Here is a 17,554-nt window from a genome sequence, read left to right as displayed (position 1 = left end):
TGGGCTATAGTGACGCTCAGATTAAAAGTTGCTTTATATAAGTGGCATTTTCTCCTGATAAGCTTAGTAAACACAGAAACAACCCACAGCAAAGAGAGTCCAAAATTAAGGAGCATCCTAGAAAAGTCATATCTTGCTTAAATTTTCCACATACCATCACTTACAATAGCTTACAGTATCATTTGTCAGCCAGGTCGGAATTTTAGACAACATCCTTGCATAAATCCAGCACTGCAAAACTGGAACTAACACAGTTTTCTAGCAAGGACTGAATTCATCAGAATCATGTGTTGAACAGACTCTCAACAATAACACAGGTTCATTTGTCCATTTAACAAATATTTACCAAGCAGCTTCAAGCGGCAGCTGTTGCCTGTACTGAATTTAGCATCGAAGAAACAATGAAAACACTTGCTCTTAAGGAATTTATTAGGAGTAGGCTCAAAGAGTGATAATGCCATATAATGCAACTGCTAGAGCAGAAGCCTACACAGGAGGGTGCCACAGGACAAGTGCCTCAAGGAAGGTTGGAAAGCAAGTGTTCAGAGAGCGTTTGAGTAATGGGTAGACTGTCACCAAGCAGGTGATGGCTAACACAGGTAATACCTTGGACACAGGGTCCGGCTACACACAGAGGCCTGGGAGAACACGGTGCACAGGGGAAAGAAGAAAAGTCCTAATGGAACCTGAATAGGCATGACTTCAACTGGCTCAGCCTGAGCCTTGCTGAAGTGTCTAATATACAGAATCCAATTCATTCCTACAATGCTAGCCTGTCTCCTGAAATACACAGTGACCTAGAAGCTCTGAATAGAAAACAACTACAGGCAGCAGACTACAGAGTGGCCTACTGACACTAACCAGTGTGACAGACAACTGGGGAATCTTGTTATCTGGATGAGTGTCTCAGAACTCAGTGTTTAGAAACTGACGATGCTTTCCTTGAAGAGACACTGAAAAATTGCAAGGCATTATAGTAAGGAATAAAAGGGTCTTTGATGGCTTCAAATAATTTCAAGGAAGCATGGGCTTATTTGCACCATCAAACTTTAAAGCCCATGTGGTGTCTGCCGAGGAGATTCTCCACTTGAAACACACGGCTTGACTTCTTGCTGTCGTCTCCTCCCTTGAGAATTCATTGCCTACTGGGGGGTCACTGCCTGAGTGGTCGTGCAAGTTAATGTAGGCACTTTACGAGTTACTGGGCATGTGAACACAGTCCAAATGTGGTCAAGTGACCTCTGCCTTGATTTCTCACAGCAAAGCTGAAACTAAGTTAGAAATGGAAAGAGATTTTCTTAAGGCTTGAGGAGTCAAACAAATGACAGTGGCAAACTAAGTTATATTGAGGTACAGTATTCATTCGTGTAAGTAACCTTATTGATCTTCCACCGATTATCAGATTTCTTTTATACATACAGCATATTAGTTATTGCACAATACATTTACCTCAGTGCATGCTTTTTAAGGCAGCATATCAGAACTCAGAAAGGGGATTGTTTGAAGACTTCCCTCTCACAACAATTCATCTTGCAACTGCCACCTGGAATTACCACAAGCCTTAAAATGCTGTCTTCCTCTAAACTCAGACAGCAAGCACAGGAGAAGTATCTGTCTATTTCTTATCTGAGTACCTATTTCTTTGCTGATAATCTCAAAACTCTATTCTGATTTGCATATCTTAAAATCCTAGCCAGAAAACTATGGTGCCAACACGTTATTAGTAAGACATTCGGCTCTCAACACTACACCAAAAGAGAACATCTCATAAGAGACCCTGCTCATCAAGCAGAACCCAGTAATTACAAAACACCCATGAGAAAATTCAAAATATTCTCTGTGATCAGGAAAGAAGGGGTTTCAGCCTGGATGTAGTTATGAATTCTTCCTGATTAGAACTTTTTGAAAGTAGAAGGAAATGATCTTGTAAGTGGCAAGTCCGTTAAGAACACAGTATGGAGAATTTGAATGGCCCATGTATAGGCAGATTTTAGTGATTTGTGCATTGTGTATGCACCTCCAGTATGTTTACCCACCAATCTAGGAGGGTCAATACTGAAATTTCAGGCTAAAGAGGGTTGTTAGATAAGAAACGCAAAGCTTAAAGTCCTCTTCCATACTAACTAAGCAACTTCCACACTAAATAAAAATGGGTCCCAGACTGGGATTTTTGTCTGACTGGTCATCAGAAAGAAATGAAAAATGATTTTTCACTTGTCTCTTTTGCTAAAGACCCCAAGAGAAAACATCATGAAATGAAAAAACAAATAGTTCTCGATACCATTTCAGGTTAACTATGGTAGCAATATGCCTTATTATCGCCATCATAGTTTTTTTTTTTTCCATTTATATAACAGATGATTTCAACAGAAGCCTGTTAGAAGCTCAAGTACAAGAAAATCTCTGAAACTATAATGGCTAATTTATGCATCAAGAAAGCAAAGAGACCAACTTTGGCAAAGCACCTCATCAATAACTAAAGGCAGAAATGTAGTGCAATGAAATCTGGTAGGCTTTCCTTGTGGCTTATTGTTATACATTTTTCCAAGGGTAGCATATATAATATACCCTTTGTTAAGCCTGTCTTCTTTAAACTCAGCTTCTTTAAAACTCAGCTTCTTTAAACTTCATTTCCCTCATAAATCTCGGCAACAACCATCTAAGAAGCTGTGTTTGTTTTCTCTCAGTTCTTGGCATGGATGATGAATTAATCAATTTCAAGAGAAATCAGTGTGTGTCATAAACCAGAATGACCTTGAGACCTGAGTCTCAATTTGTAAACGTTGTCAATTGAACATGATGGTGTATAACACCCAACAGTAAGAACCGGAAAGGGTAAGGGCTGGTCATGAAAGGTCACTGTTCCTGCTAGGATGGAAGGTGGACTAAGTAGGGCTAGCCCATGGACACACCAGCATGTGCAAGATGTGGAATTGAGAGGGTTCTGATGGAAGAGCCTGGCAACTCTGTTGGGACACAGTCCCTCCAGGTGAGAGCAAGAACCAAGAAAGGGAGCAGCTCAGACCAGGCCAGGTAATCGTACCCAGCTGGCATACCTTTGTCTCAGATCTGGGGTAAGCCAGGCTAGGCCAGTTCACATCACCCACTGGAAATCTGAGAAACAGAATGGTGTATGGGTCATGCGGGGTCAGGCTGTAGTACCAACCAGTTTCAGTTAGGGCCAAGACTGGGGGCTGCCTGGGTTGGGTTGGGCTAGGCTGTAAGCCCTCACCAGCATGAACTGGAACTGGAGGCGGCACTGGGCTGGACCAGGCTATAGCACCTTTGGCAAATTCTAAGATGAGGCAGGACATGACAGAATGGGTTGCAGTACTCAATCAGTACATGTGAGACCCAGGGGGTAGGAAATGAACACAATATGGGGGGGGGGTGCATGGGGCTCCCCTGCTTGGACACTACTCTCCCTAGTGATCATGAGAGCTGGGATTGGGGGAAAGCCAGGTTGGGTTGTTTCTACTAGTGCATACATAAGCCAGAGCAGATGTAGATTGGTTGGGCTCTGCCACAGCATCAGCTGGCAGATGCTGGCACTGGGGGCAAATTCTGTCAAATTAAACTGCAGAACCACCTGGAGAGTACAACATCTGGGAGTGGGCCCTGTAGGGAAACAATGGGCACCTCTCTCTTAGGTTGCCACTCCAACTGGTAAGCATAAGAACCGGGACTAGGACAGGCATGGCTAGACAGAGAGTGGCACCCATTGGCACATGTGTGGGTTGGATAATGGAGCTGATTGGGTTGAACTAGGCTTCAATGTCCATTGACATGCATTAGAGCAGAATGGGATGTAGGACAGACGGGATCAGTCTGCTGTACATATTGGTAAGCATGGGAACCAGGGCAGGGGTGGACCTGGTGGGGGTTATTGTGGGTCGCCCCAACTGGGCTGCAGCTCCCACTGGTTTACGCAGGGGTCGAGTATGTGGTGGGTGGGACTGAGCTGGGCTGCAACACCCAGTAGTTTGCACAGAAGACAGGAATGGAGATAACAACCAATAGCGTGCATGTAAGCTGACTGGGGCTTCAGAGTGTGCTGGACCCTGTATAGGCAAGCACACAGGAATCAGGTCTGGGATCACCTCAGATGAGGTTTCTTTGGGGATCCAACTGAACTGCTGGACTCAGAACTTCAACCATGAAGAAAATTGCAGGGTCCATCATCAACTGTGGAGTGCTTATATCAGATTTGGGCCTCCTCATTGGCTTAGACGAAACAGTAGACAGCATAGCCAGTTGTACATGCAGAATACGGTGGTACATTAGAACCTGCAGAGGACACCAGGTACCATACAGAGGATGGAGGATAGAATCATTTTATCAACTACCCCAGCCAAGTGTTGGCAGTGAAAATTTAGGCAAACGGAGACTCTAAGGTGGAATATGTCAGCCAGTGGATTCTGGAGAGATTTCATCGTGCTTGAAGTGGTGAGATTGGCAGCAGTTCAGAACCATCTAACTATCAAAACCACTGGGAGCATGCCCCACATGGGGACTCTGGGATGATTGGGAGGCTGGGTGTAGCTTCTCCCTTTACCTACCGCTTTCCTCCAGGTACAGGAAGGAAAAAAGAATGTGGGGGATGAAGGAGGAAGAAAGTGATGGTGTCAGGTTCAAAGAGTGCAAGCAGCATACTTAATCAGGCTTTCAGGGGAAAGTTTTACACATTTTTAGGTACATGGAAAAAACTTTCAAATTTCTTCACCAGAAGGAAACTTAAGCATATTTTAATGTGTCTAAAGCACATCAAAGACCAATTAGGAGCAACCCATTGATTTGACTGTGTTCTTCAAACCCTTAGAAAAATTCTTCTTTCATATAGGGAAATAAATATTAATGCAGTTTTATAAAATATGATTCTTATCCAGAAGGATTTTATTGATGAGAGAAAAAAAAATGATACAGTTACAAAGGAAGTGGGTAGTGAGTTTTTGGCCTAACAGTTACAATGCACGGGGCAACAGAGGAGTGCTTGACTCTGGTCTCAAGCTTCCTGTTCTCCAGCTTCCAACTAATGCACATACTGTGAGGCAGCAGGATCAGCTCAAGTGGTTGGATTGCTGCCACTCTAGTGGAGACCTGGACTGAGTTCTCAGGATCTAGCCATGTGCAGAGTGAGCTAAGAGATTGGATTTCTTCTCTCTCCCTGTCACACAAACAAATAAAAATGAACAAAACAACAAAACAAGAAAAGTTCTAAGGGGAGAACACAGAGATTTTCTCTGGAAAATTCTGATTTTCCCCCCTTTATCTAATGATGATGAATCATAGCACTATTGCATACATTTTCTAACTTCTGCTTAAAACTTGTGGGAAAGAGACAAGGAAACTGTCAAGAGAATGACCTCTAACACATCCCCCATGTTAACATGCCCAAGCTTCAACTCTTAACTGCAAATCTACATGAAAAGGGGAGCATTTCTCACCCTGTGCTCAGAGAAAAATGAAACCTAGAATTGCTCCTACACAAGCAAAAGCACTATTTTTAATTCTTTGTAACCCTCTCCACTCTTCTACCAAGAACAATGACCATTTTTTCTGTCTCCCAAAGCACATATGTGTGTCTGTGCATGTATACACGTATGTATACACTTTCCCCCATTTCTTTAAGTTCAATGACAAATGCCCCTTCCCTCTCATTCTGAATATTAATATCTTCTATCTGATCATCGTGGAGACAGGCTACGGGAACAAACTACCCCTAAGCCCCAAAAGCTTCAAATGTAACACTACCAACATATTCCAAACCGTTGGACTTCCTCAGCACCCCTACAACTCTCTCCTCTTCCAGACACAATCAATCTAATGCGTCCTTTATTTCACTGTCACCCAATTTTTTTCTTAGGGGAAGGTGGGAATGGGAGAGCTCATATCTACCTGTTTGCTGTCTAAAATGTTTGCAATGATTGGTTGGGGCTGGTCTGGGATGGAAGCCAGAAGCTGGGAACAATCCCAAGCTTCCCATTCATGGCAGGAAGCTCATTACTTGACATCACGGCTCCTTCCAGGGTCTCCGTTAGCTGGAGGAATTTAGAATCTCGGAGCTGCTGTTGGGAACTGAATCCAGTTAACTTTGCTAAGGTATGTGAGTGTCTCATCTGCCAGACCAAATGCCTTTTCCATCTACTGACTCATCCTCTGGCTTCTTAATACTTAGGGTTGGCCATATTGTTCCCTTTGCCCAACAGAACCTTAAGAATTGATAATGACATGGTGAACACATTCTATGTCTCAGCCAGAGAGCTAAGCAGTTTACACATGTGCTCTAATTTAACTTTTTCTCTACTCTTATTTCAGAGGTACTATTTCCATTTCCAGTTAAAGATATGGAAATTGTCCCTCAGGTGAGTGAGTGTGTGACAGGCCTACAACGTAGATCTAGCTAGAAGTCAGTACTCTGACTCTCCATTTTTTTATCCTGGGAAACACATTTCAAGGGCTAGTTTAATATGTTCACTCTTCAACAAAACTTTCTCAACCTTTCCTGTCCTTTCTTCTTGGCTGTCAGAATTTTCTACCTATGTTTATGTTAGTACATAACTATGTAATAGGCCCATTTCTTAGTTCCTTCAGCAAATATATTTTTAATATATTCCACAGGAGATAGTGCTTGACAGAAATTATAAGGTATGAATGGAGCAGTCCTAGACTTGACCTCATAGAGCTGGGTTAGTAAGAAATGTTAAGTAAATGACCATGCAACTATACCATAAAATCCCAGATGATATTTGCTATGAAAAAGTTCTTAAGGTGTGGATGATACTTCTGTCTCTAGGCATCACATGAGTACTTTAGAGTTGGAGCATAAACTTTTTTTAAAAATTTTCCTACCATTAACTAATTGCTTGTAATTGTATGCATTTGATTTGGTGTTGACACACTGAAGGAACTGTTTAGGCTAAAAATTAGATTTCTAGCAGGAAAATGAGGTCAATCTTATGGAAATGAGATGATAGAATGTAGCATGACAAGAGCTGAAAAAAGAAGATGGAAATATTATAGGAAAAGTGTAACTGGGGTTTACCAAAGGATTCTCAAGGTGAATCTCATAACTCAGGACCACTGATACATAGTCTGAGTTTCATGATACTCAGAACATAATAAACAGTACTTCATGTGCAAGTTTTTCCCTAAAGAAGTTTTTGTCTAAGGCCCTGGAAAGATAAACTGATATATAATAGTTGTGGTTACTCCTTTTTCATAAAATCTGTTTATATTCTTTTTCTGGCTACTAATACAAAAAAATTTAAACAGTGGTCTTTACAAAAATTTTACCAATGAAATCCTAAATATGATATTTTACATCCCAAATTTCATATGAGGAACACCCAGTCAGCCATAAAATATTTGTGACATTTCGAAACAATTTTAATATATTTTGTTAAGTGCTTCTGAACTGATAGTACAAATCATAATGAATACTCAGAATATAAGGATAATATAATGTCCTGAATCAAAAAGAATAATATTGAAATAAGAGCTTCATCAACATACTTAAGATTATAAATGATATTACAAAGAGATGTAAATTGCTCAGAAATGTTAGGTATTAACAACAAACTTTCTTCGCCTTTTGTTCCTGTTACTTTATGACATCATCAACTAACAGGGCAACTACTGACCTCATGTGTTCTAGGTCTGCTCCTCCACCACAGTGAAGAGGAGTAACAGCAGTAATGGTTTTCAAATGTGTAGAAGCCTCACCTTCTTGGAGCTTTCTAGCTCCGATTCAAGCCCTGATGAGTTTTCCTGCCATATTACTAATTGCTTATATTACATTGGGTTTCTCCTCTCTCCAACAGATTCTTTTTGCTCCACAAAAGTAAAATGACTGACTTCACAACATTTAAGATCATGATCCATTTGCCCTCTGCTTCTTGTATTATTACAAATGGTAGACATTGGAAGAAGAACGGCCATTGGGGAATGTTATTAGATTACACTTGTTTCACTCAAAATTATTCATATATAGAAATTTGCCTCATTGACTAATGGTTGTTACTTATCAGTCAGCTGAGGAGAATCAAAACTTTGTTAGACAGTGTCTCTGAGATGCTGTTACTTTGTTTTACTAACTTTCTTCATGTTTCTAACGCATAGCCAGGTCTTTAGGCTGAACTGAAAGCAGTGATCCGCTCTCCAAGTCACTGCTTTAGTTTCTCAGACTTCTCTTTAGTTTTGTCCTCTGACAGCCTCTGTGAATGGGGCCAAGATGACCTTTTGCTAATGCCTACCTAACTAAATTTAAACTTCTGTGCACAGTGACAAGATTCTACAAGACCCACCCTTATCTGCCTGAGCAGTGGTACCTCCACTCCTCGCCAGCCTTGCCAACCACTTCATTGCAACATGTCTGGCCTGAGCACTTTCTGTTCCCCTGCTCTGAAATGCTGCCTACTATAGTGCTTGAAGAACTGCATCTCATCTGTGAAACCACAGCTGACATCCCAATACCTAGTCCTCCTTCAAGTGTTCTCAAAGCACCCCACATAGAGAGCATTTTCTAACAGCATTGCACCATCATTTTAGAACATTTGTCTCTCTCCTGCATTACACTTTGTGAAACAGGGACTAAGTCCGATTTGCCTCTGTACCATTGAACCTTAGTACATACTAGTATTATAAAAATGTTGAATGAATGGATGCATTACATTTTATATTGCTTTTACTTATTGTAAACAGAACAAGAGGAGGAATACATTGGGGCTATTGAAAAAGGGTTACAAAAGAAGCAAGAAAAGAAGGATGGATGGATGGAGGGAGTAGGGTGGCTTTGGAAGGAAGGGTCTAAGGAATAAAGAAGAAAAGGAAGGAGGGAAGGATGGAAAGATAGAAGGTAAGAAGACTTGGAGTCTGATAATAGGAGTGACCACAATTTTCAATCAGATTACTACATGAATTTCCAATATTATTAACTTGAATTAAATTATCAAGAGTACTCTGAGCTATTAGTCTCCCCAGATTATACTTTTTCAGAACCATAACCAATATATGCTCACCTCAGGCTCCAGTAAGGGAGGGAAGCCCACTTAATGCCCACAGTTGGCCTACTTGGCTGCTCTTATCATGTGACCTGTACCCCGCCATTCTGGTGAGCATGCTTACTTTGTATTTGCTTTCTGATCTGGAAGGGGTGGGAATATGTCCTTTTTTCTTGAAGGTTGTAAAGTGCTTGCACTGAGGACATGGCTTGGTACTGGAATCAATGCGACCGAGTTCCAAGAAGTACTTATACTTGATGGAGTCTTCATGTGTTAAATTATATACAACTGTTGTTTCTTCCAGGAATTCAAAACATTCTGTGATGGGACATTTAATTTCTACTTGGCCAAGTTGTACCTGTATAAAAAAGCAGATGGACACAAAACAGAAAGGTCACTGGTTAGTAAGGATTCTTTTTCTTTTCCCTCTTGAATATGGTATTGCTTATTTCATGATGTAGTAAAGAATTGTCTATGGTATTTAAAGATAACAAAAAGAAATGGTGATCCAATATCAGAATTAGGCTGTGCTGAAATAAATATTGTATAATGTCCCCCAATGACTTCTAGATTATTTTCAAATTTTTTTCTACTCATTATTATTATTTGTGATATCAAATGACAAAAGCCACACCAATGAAGCATACTATCACACCATCCTTCCAGAAACCACAGGGTTAGGCAGCATCTGGAGAAGGTGCCAACTGTGTGAATGGTAGTATGAGACAACTATGCCAAGTAAAAGCTGCTTCAGATTTTTCAACCTTAATACACAGTGTTTCAGCACTAAATTTTGGGTACATTTTATTAAATTTCAAAAGGACAAAGAGATTTTGTTAAGTACATATATAGAATTGCTAACAGTTTAAAATCGAATACTCCACAGTAACTCTTTGCCCTGACCTTTCTATGTTAAGAACTTAAAAGTTAAGTAGCTTCCACATTATCAGAAACACTGGATAAAGAAAAAAAAAATTAAACCACTACAGTAATGTAAAACAACAACAAAACTCCAACCCTGTGAAATCTGGTAATTTACACAATTAATTTATTCAAAGAATCACAGAACTAGAGTTTGAGAAGGTGTATATGAGAACTAGCATTAATGATTACAGTGATAGATTCAAGTACTGAGTGTGGACACAACTGATTTCTAAGAGATGACGAAGACAAAACACTTTGAAACAAGAAGCATTTAAATGTTTCCTGTAAGCAGTGAACTGTAACTCTCTCTTTTCTCAGCTTCATAACTGTTTTTTTCCATCCAATGGAATCAACGGGAGGCACCGAAAATGCCAGATGACAAACGATGCTAACCTTTTGCTTTTTCATTTGGGTGAGTCTGACACTCTAGGAAATGAAAAAATATGTACCTAAGTGAAAAATGCAGGAGTGAGAGACAGCCATTTTCTCAAAAATAGAGGAAAAAAGCCATCATGACAAAGAGCAGTTAAAGGGGGGAAAAAGACCACACCTAAAGTCACAGTAACTTTGAACTTTGCTGCTTATCTGACCCAACTGTGACGAAAATTGACTAGGTTACAGAGAAGGATTCATGAGAAAAATATTTTGAGAAAAACAAAGCACATGAGCTCAAGTGATAATGAAATAGAAAAGTCTGTCTATGGACAAATCCATTGACCTGTATCAACCAAATGAAATTCTAACTTGGTATACAATTTTATGTTACTGTTATACAAAATGTGATCCAAAGAGGCTTTTGTAAATAGTTGCCAATAATTGATTTTTTTAAAAAATGAGTCTGATCAGAGTTTCAAATGTTAATGCTGTGTATATTACAGTATACAGTGATTACGTGCTATTGTATGACAATGACATAATTCAAGTTATGCCTTATAATAAGTTATTTCAGGCTATATGTAAAGATAGAAATCCTCAGAAAATTTTTACAAAGATAAAACTGCCGATATAACATATTTAGCAGTCTGGTTTATTAAGTATGTAACTTAGAACATTTCAAAACGATGTTTTCTCTTCTAACATTCTGTTGACATTTATCAAGTCCAACTCTGAGCCAAGAAACAAAGTTACATGCTGAAATCTTGTAGGTGCCTGTCGGTAAACCAACAATAAGGACAGCAAAAGAAACGATGGCTGAAAAAGGGGAGTCCAGGGTGCTAGGGAGGTTTTTGGGCAAGCGCAATGACTTCAGACTTGCAGGTTCAGGACATCCTTGAGATTAGCGCTGAGTGCAGTGAGGGCCCCAGCTGATAGCACTTACTAAAACCAGAATGAAGGCGATCCAAGCAGCCAGGAAAAAAAAAACCCTGCCTGGGTAAAGGGAGAGAGGTAAGAGAACAGAGCACATGAGAATATGCATGTCCACACTATCCCCTCATCCAAACTGGATCGACGTGTGCCATGCCAGAACGTGTATGCATCTGAATCTACAGATCTCAGACTTCAGAGGGGACACGCGCTTTAAGCATGAGCAAATAAGAGTGAACCACAAGTGATTTTTTAAAGAAGCAGCTGTACAGATAAGTTTGGAAGACGGAGCAGAATCAGAGCATCGTGAAGTCATCTCAGGAGTCTAGGCTTTATGATTACAGCAATAGAAAGCTACAAAGCTTGAAGTGTGTGAAAGATAGTTGCTTCTTATTCCATAAAAAGAGGCTCACTTGGCCTACTTTGAGGACCTCTTACTTGTCCAAACAAGTAAGAGAGGAAGTACACTTTAACATTCGGGATGAAGTCAATTTTTAGTTCTTGGGATAGTGTGTGTGTCAGCCTCCCCCAATCTATGAGTTTATTTAACTACATCTATGACAACAATGGAAGCAGCATTTTTACAGCCACAGTTTGGGAAAATGGAACGGAACAATCCCACGTGGCTCAAGACAGCAGATTGTCTAGCTATTCCTTCAGGACCGGGTGCTGCTGCTTATTCACCATTTTGTGGGTACATCCAATCAAACCAACACTTAGCCTTCTATGTCAATGTTTCTCAAATCTATGTAAAAAAAAATTCTACTTCCATAGAAGAGATCAATTCCTCCTACACAATCTTTTCATTGAGTCTTCTGCACTGTGTCTTCTGTATGTTGCAAAACCCATACCCCACTAAATCAAGCCAGTGACCTCATATTTGTTGAGCATGTCAAAGCCATGAAATATATATTTCCACATTTTCCTACTACTTATTCTATAAACTTAGTACATATGTATATATAGCTGAATCCAGAACAAACATACCTGACTCTCTTTGTGTATTTGTTGGGAATTTAAGTTTTCTGACACACTCAAGACTTACAGAATCTAAATCATTGCAGATAGCCCACTAGTTTGCAGTTGGAAATACATGCTACGCATACTTCTTTATGGTAAATTATTCCATTTTTATGCATAGTGTTACTCATAATCAATACAGTCTCTTGCTCTCTACATGTGTGATCATTTTCTCAAATGATCACTAGCAAAAAGTAGACACATTAAGCAAAGTCCATTAATTTATTTAGTTAAGATAGACATTCAAATAATCCAAGGATGCACTATTCAAACATTTTAATATCTCAATAGTCAAGATTGTTTTACTAGATAGGTGTTAACATTGTGCCATTACAGTGCTTAATATTCTTAGTAATATGTAACATAATACTTCAATCTACAAATGATACTCTTTTAGATTTCAGTGAAATCTGCTTTTCCTAAGTTTGATGCTAAGAAGTTAGATGCTAAGATGGAACTTTCAGAGTGGCCTCCAGGAGGGAGAAACACAGGTTTCTCTTGGAGGAAATGAATGAGAATAAACAAGGCAGACGACTGTAATCAGGAAAAGTATCTCTGAGGAAATGACAACTTGAGCTGAAAACTAAAGGGCCTGTCAGAAACAAGAGACTGCAGGCAAAAGAAGCAAGGAAGATGACCTGAGGTGCCTGTGCTCTCAACAAAATGATAGATGACTGAAACCTATACGGGACAGATCACAGTATGAGATGAAGTTGGGATGTTGGCAGGAGACATCACAGATTCCTGGTGGAGCACCATAATATGCTGGGATTTTTTTCTAAGATACTTAGGGACACTGATGAGTTCAAGAGCAAGAGTGACACTCTGATTTATATCAATAAGTCTTTCAAGTTCCAATCAGAGGACTGACTAGAAAAACAAACATGAAACTGGAAAAACAGTGTCATTCTGGATTGCAACTATTGTTCCCAACAGGGGCATCCTCCTGTTCCAGTTATCTGGACAACAGATGATAGGTGACTCGACTTAGCAGAGGATTATGGGAATATTTTGCAAGTAGAATCAATAAAAGAATTTCTTAGGAACTGAAAAGTAAAAATTATAATCAAATGAACCTTATTAGTTAATGGATTCCCTCCTGATAAACTCATCATAAACTGAAAACAGCATCAGTCCTGAATGTTTTAATACACCTAATCTGTCACTAATTGGACCTTAGCACGAGAGTACCATGCAGAGCAGGGATTGTCTACCTTCAGGAGGATGTGGTGCCTTGTCATCAGCAACTCAAGGAAAAATTCCAAGTGCAGCTTCTACTGAAAGTGCAACACTTTTGCACTATTGCAAAATTAAAAAATGTTAAGCCCAAAGATGTAAGCCAAGGATGCTTAAAACATGATGTTTACAAATATCTATGCATGTACAAATCACAAAATCATTAGATCAATATAATTAGCATATGTATTACTTTGAATATTTATTTTCCTTTTTTTAAAAAGATTTATTTATTATTATTGGAAAGGCAGATATACAGAGAGGAGGAGAGACAGAGAAGAAGATCTTCCGTCCGATGGTTCACTCCCCAAGTGACTGCAACGGCTGGAACTGAGCCAATCTGAAACCAGGAGCCAGGAGCTTCTTCCGGGTTCTCCCACATGGGTGCAGGGTTCCAATGACCCGGGCCATCCTCGACTGCTTTCCCAGGCCACAAGCAGGGAGCTGGGTGGGAAGCAAGGCTGCCAGGATTAGAACTGGCGACCATATGGGATCCCGGAGAGTGCAAAGCAAGGCCTTTAACCACTATGCTATCGTGACGGGCCCTGAATATTTATTTTCTATGATGAGAATATTTGAAAACTGCTCTTCTGACCTTCAACCTTCTAACACATTGTTATTAACCCGCCATCACCATGTTGTACATTAAATCTTTTGAACTTGGTCCTCCTGATTAAAATTGATATCCTTTGACTAGTGTTCATTCTTACTGCAAATAACAGAGTTTTGTTCTTCAAAAAGCACTATAGTATTCTATGTACATAAACCACATTTTCTTTTCTTTTTTTTTTAAGATTTATTTATTTTTACTGGAAGGGAAAATTCACAGAGAGAAGGAGATACAGAGAGAAAGATCTTCCATCTGCTGGCTTACTTCCTAAGTGGCTGTGATGGCTGGAAGAAGCAGGAGCAGAACTTTTTCGGGTCCCCCATAATGGTCCCAAGGCTTTGGGCCATTTTTTACTGCTTTTCCAGATCAGAAGCACAGAGGGGAAATAGAGCATCTGGGATATGAACCAGAGCACATATGGATGCTAGCACATGCAAAGCAAGGATTCGGCCATTGCACTGGGCCCCTTGCCACATTTCCTTTATCCATTCATCCATTGCTGAACACGTGGGTCAATTCTATACGTTGGTTCATTCGAACAATGCTGCAAAGAAAATGGTTGTAGGCATCTCTTCAACACCCTGACTTAATTTTCTTGGATGCCTATTCACCTTTAATTTTTGAACAATCTGCATATTGTTTATCAAAAGGTCTATGATGATTTATTTTCTCACTTATATTTTACAAAGCCCATCACGAGCCAGTGCTCATATGGGATCTTGGCACTTGCAAGATGAGGATTGAGCCACAAGGTCAGCACATAGGGCCCTATTTTTCTTTTATATAACAACTTTTTAATAATAAGTATAAAGTGATATTTCATTGTGGTTTTAATTTGCATCTCCCTGATGATTAATGATTTGCAAATTTTTCATATACATTTTGACTATTTGTAAGTCTTATTTTCTGATGTTTATTCAGTGATTCTCATTGACTTGCAAGGCAAGGTGACAGGGGTTGAGGAAGACACACACCCAGAATATTCCATCTACTGTTTCATTCCACAACTGCCAGGTTTGGGCCAAGTTGAAGCCAGGAACCCCAAATTCCATTCAGGTCTCCAACATGGGTGGTAGGTGCTCAAGCAGTTCAGGCCATCATCTGCTGTCTCCAAGGATGCATTAGCAGAAATACTGGATTGGAAGTAGAGGTGCCAGGACTCAAACTTGCACTCCAATATGGGATGTAGCCATTCCAAATAGCTATTGATGATGGTATAAATATGAGGGGTAAAGGAAAGGAAAGAATAAAGATGACTTCAGGTTTCTGATTTGAGTAATGTGGTGATTGGTAGGTACTATTTTATAAGAAATTATTAATAAAACATAGTGTATTTTGATGTATATTTTCTAGATATGATTCATTACAAATTTTCATAGTGTTAAGAACAGAGATCATTGAAATGTAAGTTCCTAAAAATATAAAATCCTTAGGTAGGCAATAAAGTGTTCATGACATAAAGTGGATGGATTAAACAATCACTACTGCCTTCACGAACTTAAGAATGCAACAATTAAATTAGCATTGATAGCTTTTTCTAGAAACATGAAACTTTATGGTATTAATTCATTTAATAGTTACCTAGTGTTTTAAGTAAAGCATTTTATTGAGATAATTTAAACATATGCAACAATAGACAAATTTGGTTACATTCTCCAACTTAAGTATCTGTCAACTTCTGTCTAATCTCATTTCATCTATGCCTCCATATGGCTTTCCCACATTATTCTGAAGCAAATTCCAGACAGCATGTCATTTTATTCATGAAAATTTCAGTATGGTTAAAAAAAACTAAGAAACCTTTTAAAAGCCTGTAACCATGATACCATGTATCTCCCAAAATGTCAATTCTTTAATATTAACATTTGAAATAACTTATCATCCAACTTTTTTGTAGGATTTTATATACTAAACATACTTCATAAAACGCTCAATTTATCATATGTACCGTTTATGACTCTGATCTCACGTGTAAGTGCTGTTTATGATAGTTCCAAGGTACAATAGTTTGTTTTTAAAGATTTATTTATTTTTAATTGCAAAGTCAGATAAACAGAGAGGAGGAGAGACAAAGATCTTCCATCCTTTGATTCACTCCCCAATCAGTTGTAATGGCTGGAGCTAAGCCAATCTGAAGCCAGGAGCCTGTTCTGGGCCTCCCACATGAGTGCAGGGTCCCAATGCTTTGGGCCATCCTTGACTGCTTTCACAGGGCATGGAAGCAGGGAGCTGGATGGGAAGCAGGGCACTGAGATTAGAACCGGCGCCCATATGGGATCCTGGTGCATGCAAGGCAATGACTTTTGCCACTAGGCTATCGCGCTGGCCCCTACATTTGCTTTTTTGTTCACTTGCTACCAAGGGAATTCAGATTTCCTCTGTCCTGAAAAGTGGAATGAATGCATTACTATGGCAATGGATAACAGAGGACATAATTAAAGCAATAAGAACAATCATGCAACGCTCACAACAACCACAACTTGCAAGGAACTGCCTCAAGTATTTATGTGGATTAATTATATTTTGACTGATTTCTCCACAATTTTACTCTGAGTGATTATAAAAAGGTCCTTTTGATTCATGTCCTTTCTTGTTCACTCAATAACTACCACACAGCCTTGTGCTATATGCATTTGAATTTTAAAAAGATGAAAACATCAAGCAAAAAAGTTCGGAATTTCTCTCAACTTCAAACAAGATAACTACAAAGAAAACCACCGAGGTAAGTAAAAGTGTCAGAAACTTAGCACAAAGGAAGTGATAAGAAATAGCCAGAAGGAAGAGAATATTCTCATAGGAAACTTCAGTCTCAGCTGTTTTGCTATTAAGTTCTATGGGGCATTAAGCATGAAATAACCTCATTATTATATGGCCACTTCTGAAGAGAGGGGAAAAAAGGAAAGAAAATTATTGCGTTAATTGTTGAACGAGGTCAAATAATCCTGACACCAAGCCTGCAAAGGATATTGCAAACAGGAAAATTAGACACGATTCTCCTCACCAACACACATGTAAAATCCTAACCAAAGCATCTGCAAGCTCAACTGTACAACACACAAAAAGGTAATTACTGCGATACAAGCAGTATCACAGGCGTATCCCAACAGTACATTTTAAAAAATCTATGTAACTCAATCCTTAATAAAATTTTAAAAAATCATATGATTACCTGAGACAGGAAAATAATCTGATAAGCTCAACATTCATTCATGATAAAAAAAAAATCTTAGCAAATCAGGAATAGGTAAACACTTCCTTAATCTGAAAAGAATCATCTACCTCCCCCCCCCAAAAAAACACAGTAAACATCATATTTATTGTGAAATAACTAAAAACTCCTTTTTTGAGACTAGAAATGGAGCCAGGATGGCTACTGCCACCATTATTCAATAATGGCAAGAACTCATAGTCGATGATGAAGGTAAATGGAAATGAAAATAAAGCAACTGGAAATGAAGAA

At 39.2% G+C, this 17,554-nt stretch overlaps 1 protein-coding gene across 1 annotated transcript in view; it reads right to left on the bottom strand.

The window, feature by feature from the left end:
* Positions 1–17,554, bottom strand: part of RNF217 (ring finger protein 217) — a 115,449-nt gene that overhangs the window by 30,344 nt on the left and 67,551 nt on the right. Inside the window, exon 2 of the mRNA XM_040965350.1 lies at positions 9,124–9,357. Coding sequence (XP_040821284.1) covers positions 9,124–9,357 — 234 coding nt within the window. The remainder of the gene's footprint in view (positions 1–9,123; positions 9,358–17,554) is intronic.

Source organism: Ochotona curzoniae, unplaced genomic scaffold (assembly GCF_017591425.1).
Source record: "Ochotona curzoniae isolate NIBS_2020 unplaced genomic scaffold, NIBS_Ocur_1.0 scaffold_3890, whole genome shotgun sequence".
NCBI classification, from domain to species: domain Eukaryota; kingdom Metazoa; phylum Chordata; class Mammalia; order Lagomorpha; family Ochotonidae; genus Ochotona; species Ochotona curzoniae.
Note: the sequence above shows the minus strand (reverse complement) of the source record. Positions and strands in the feature narration are given on the sequence as shown.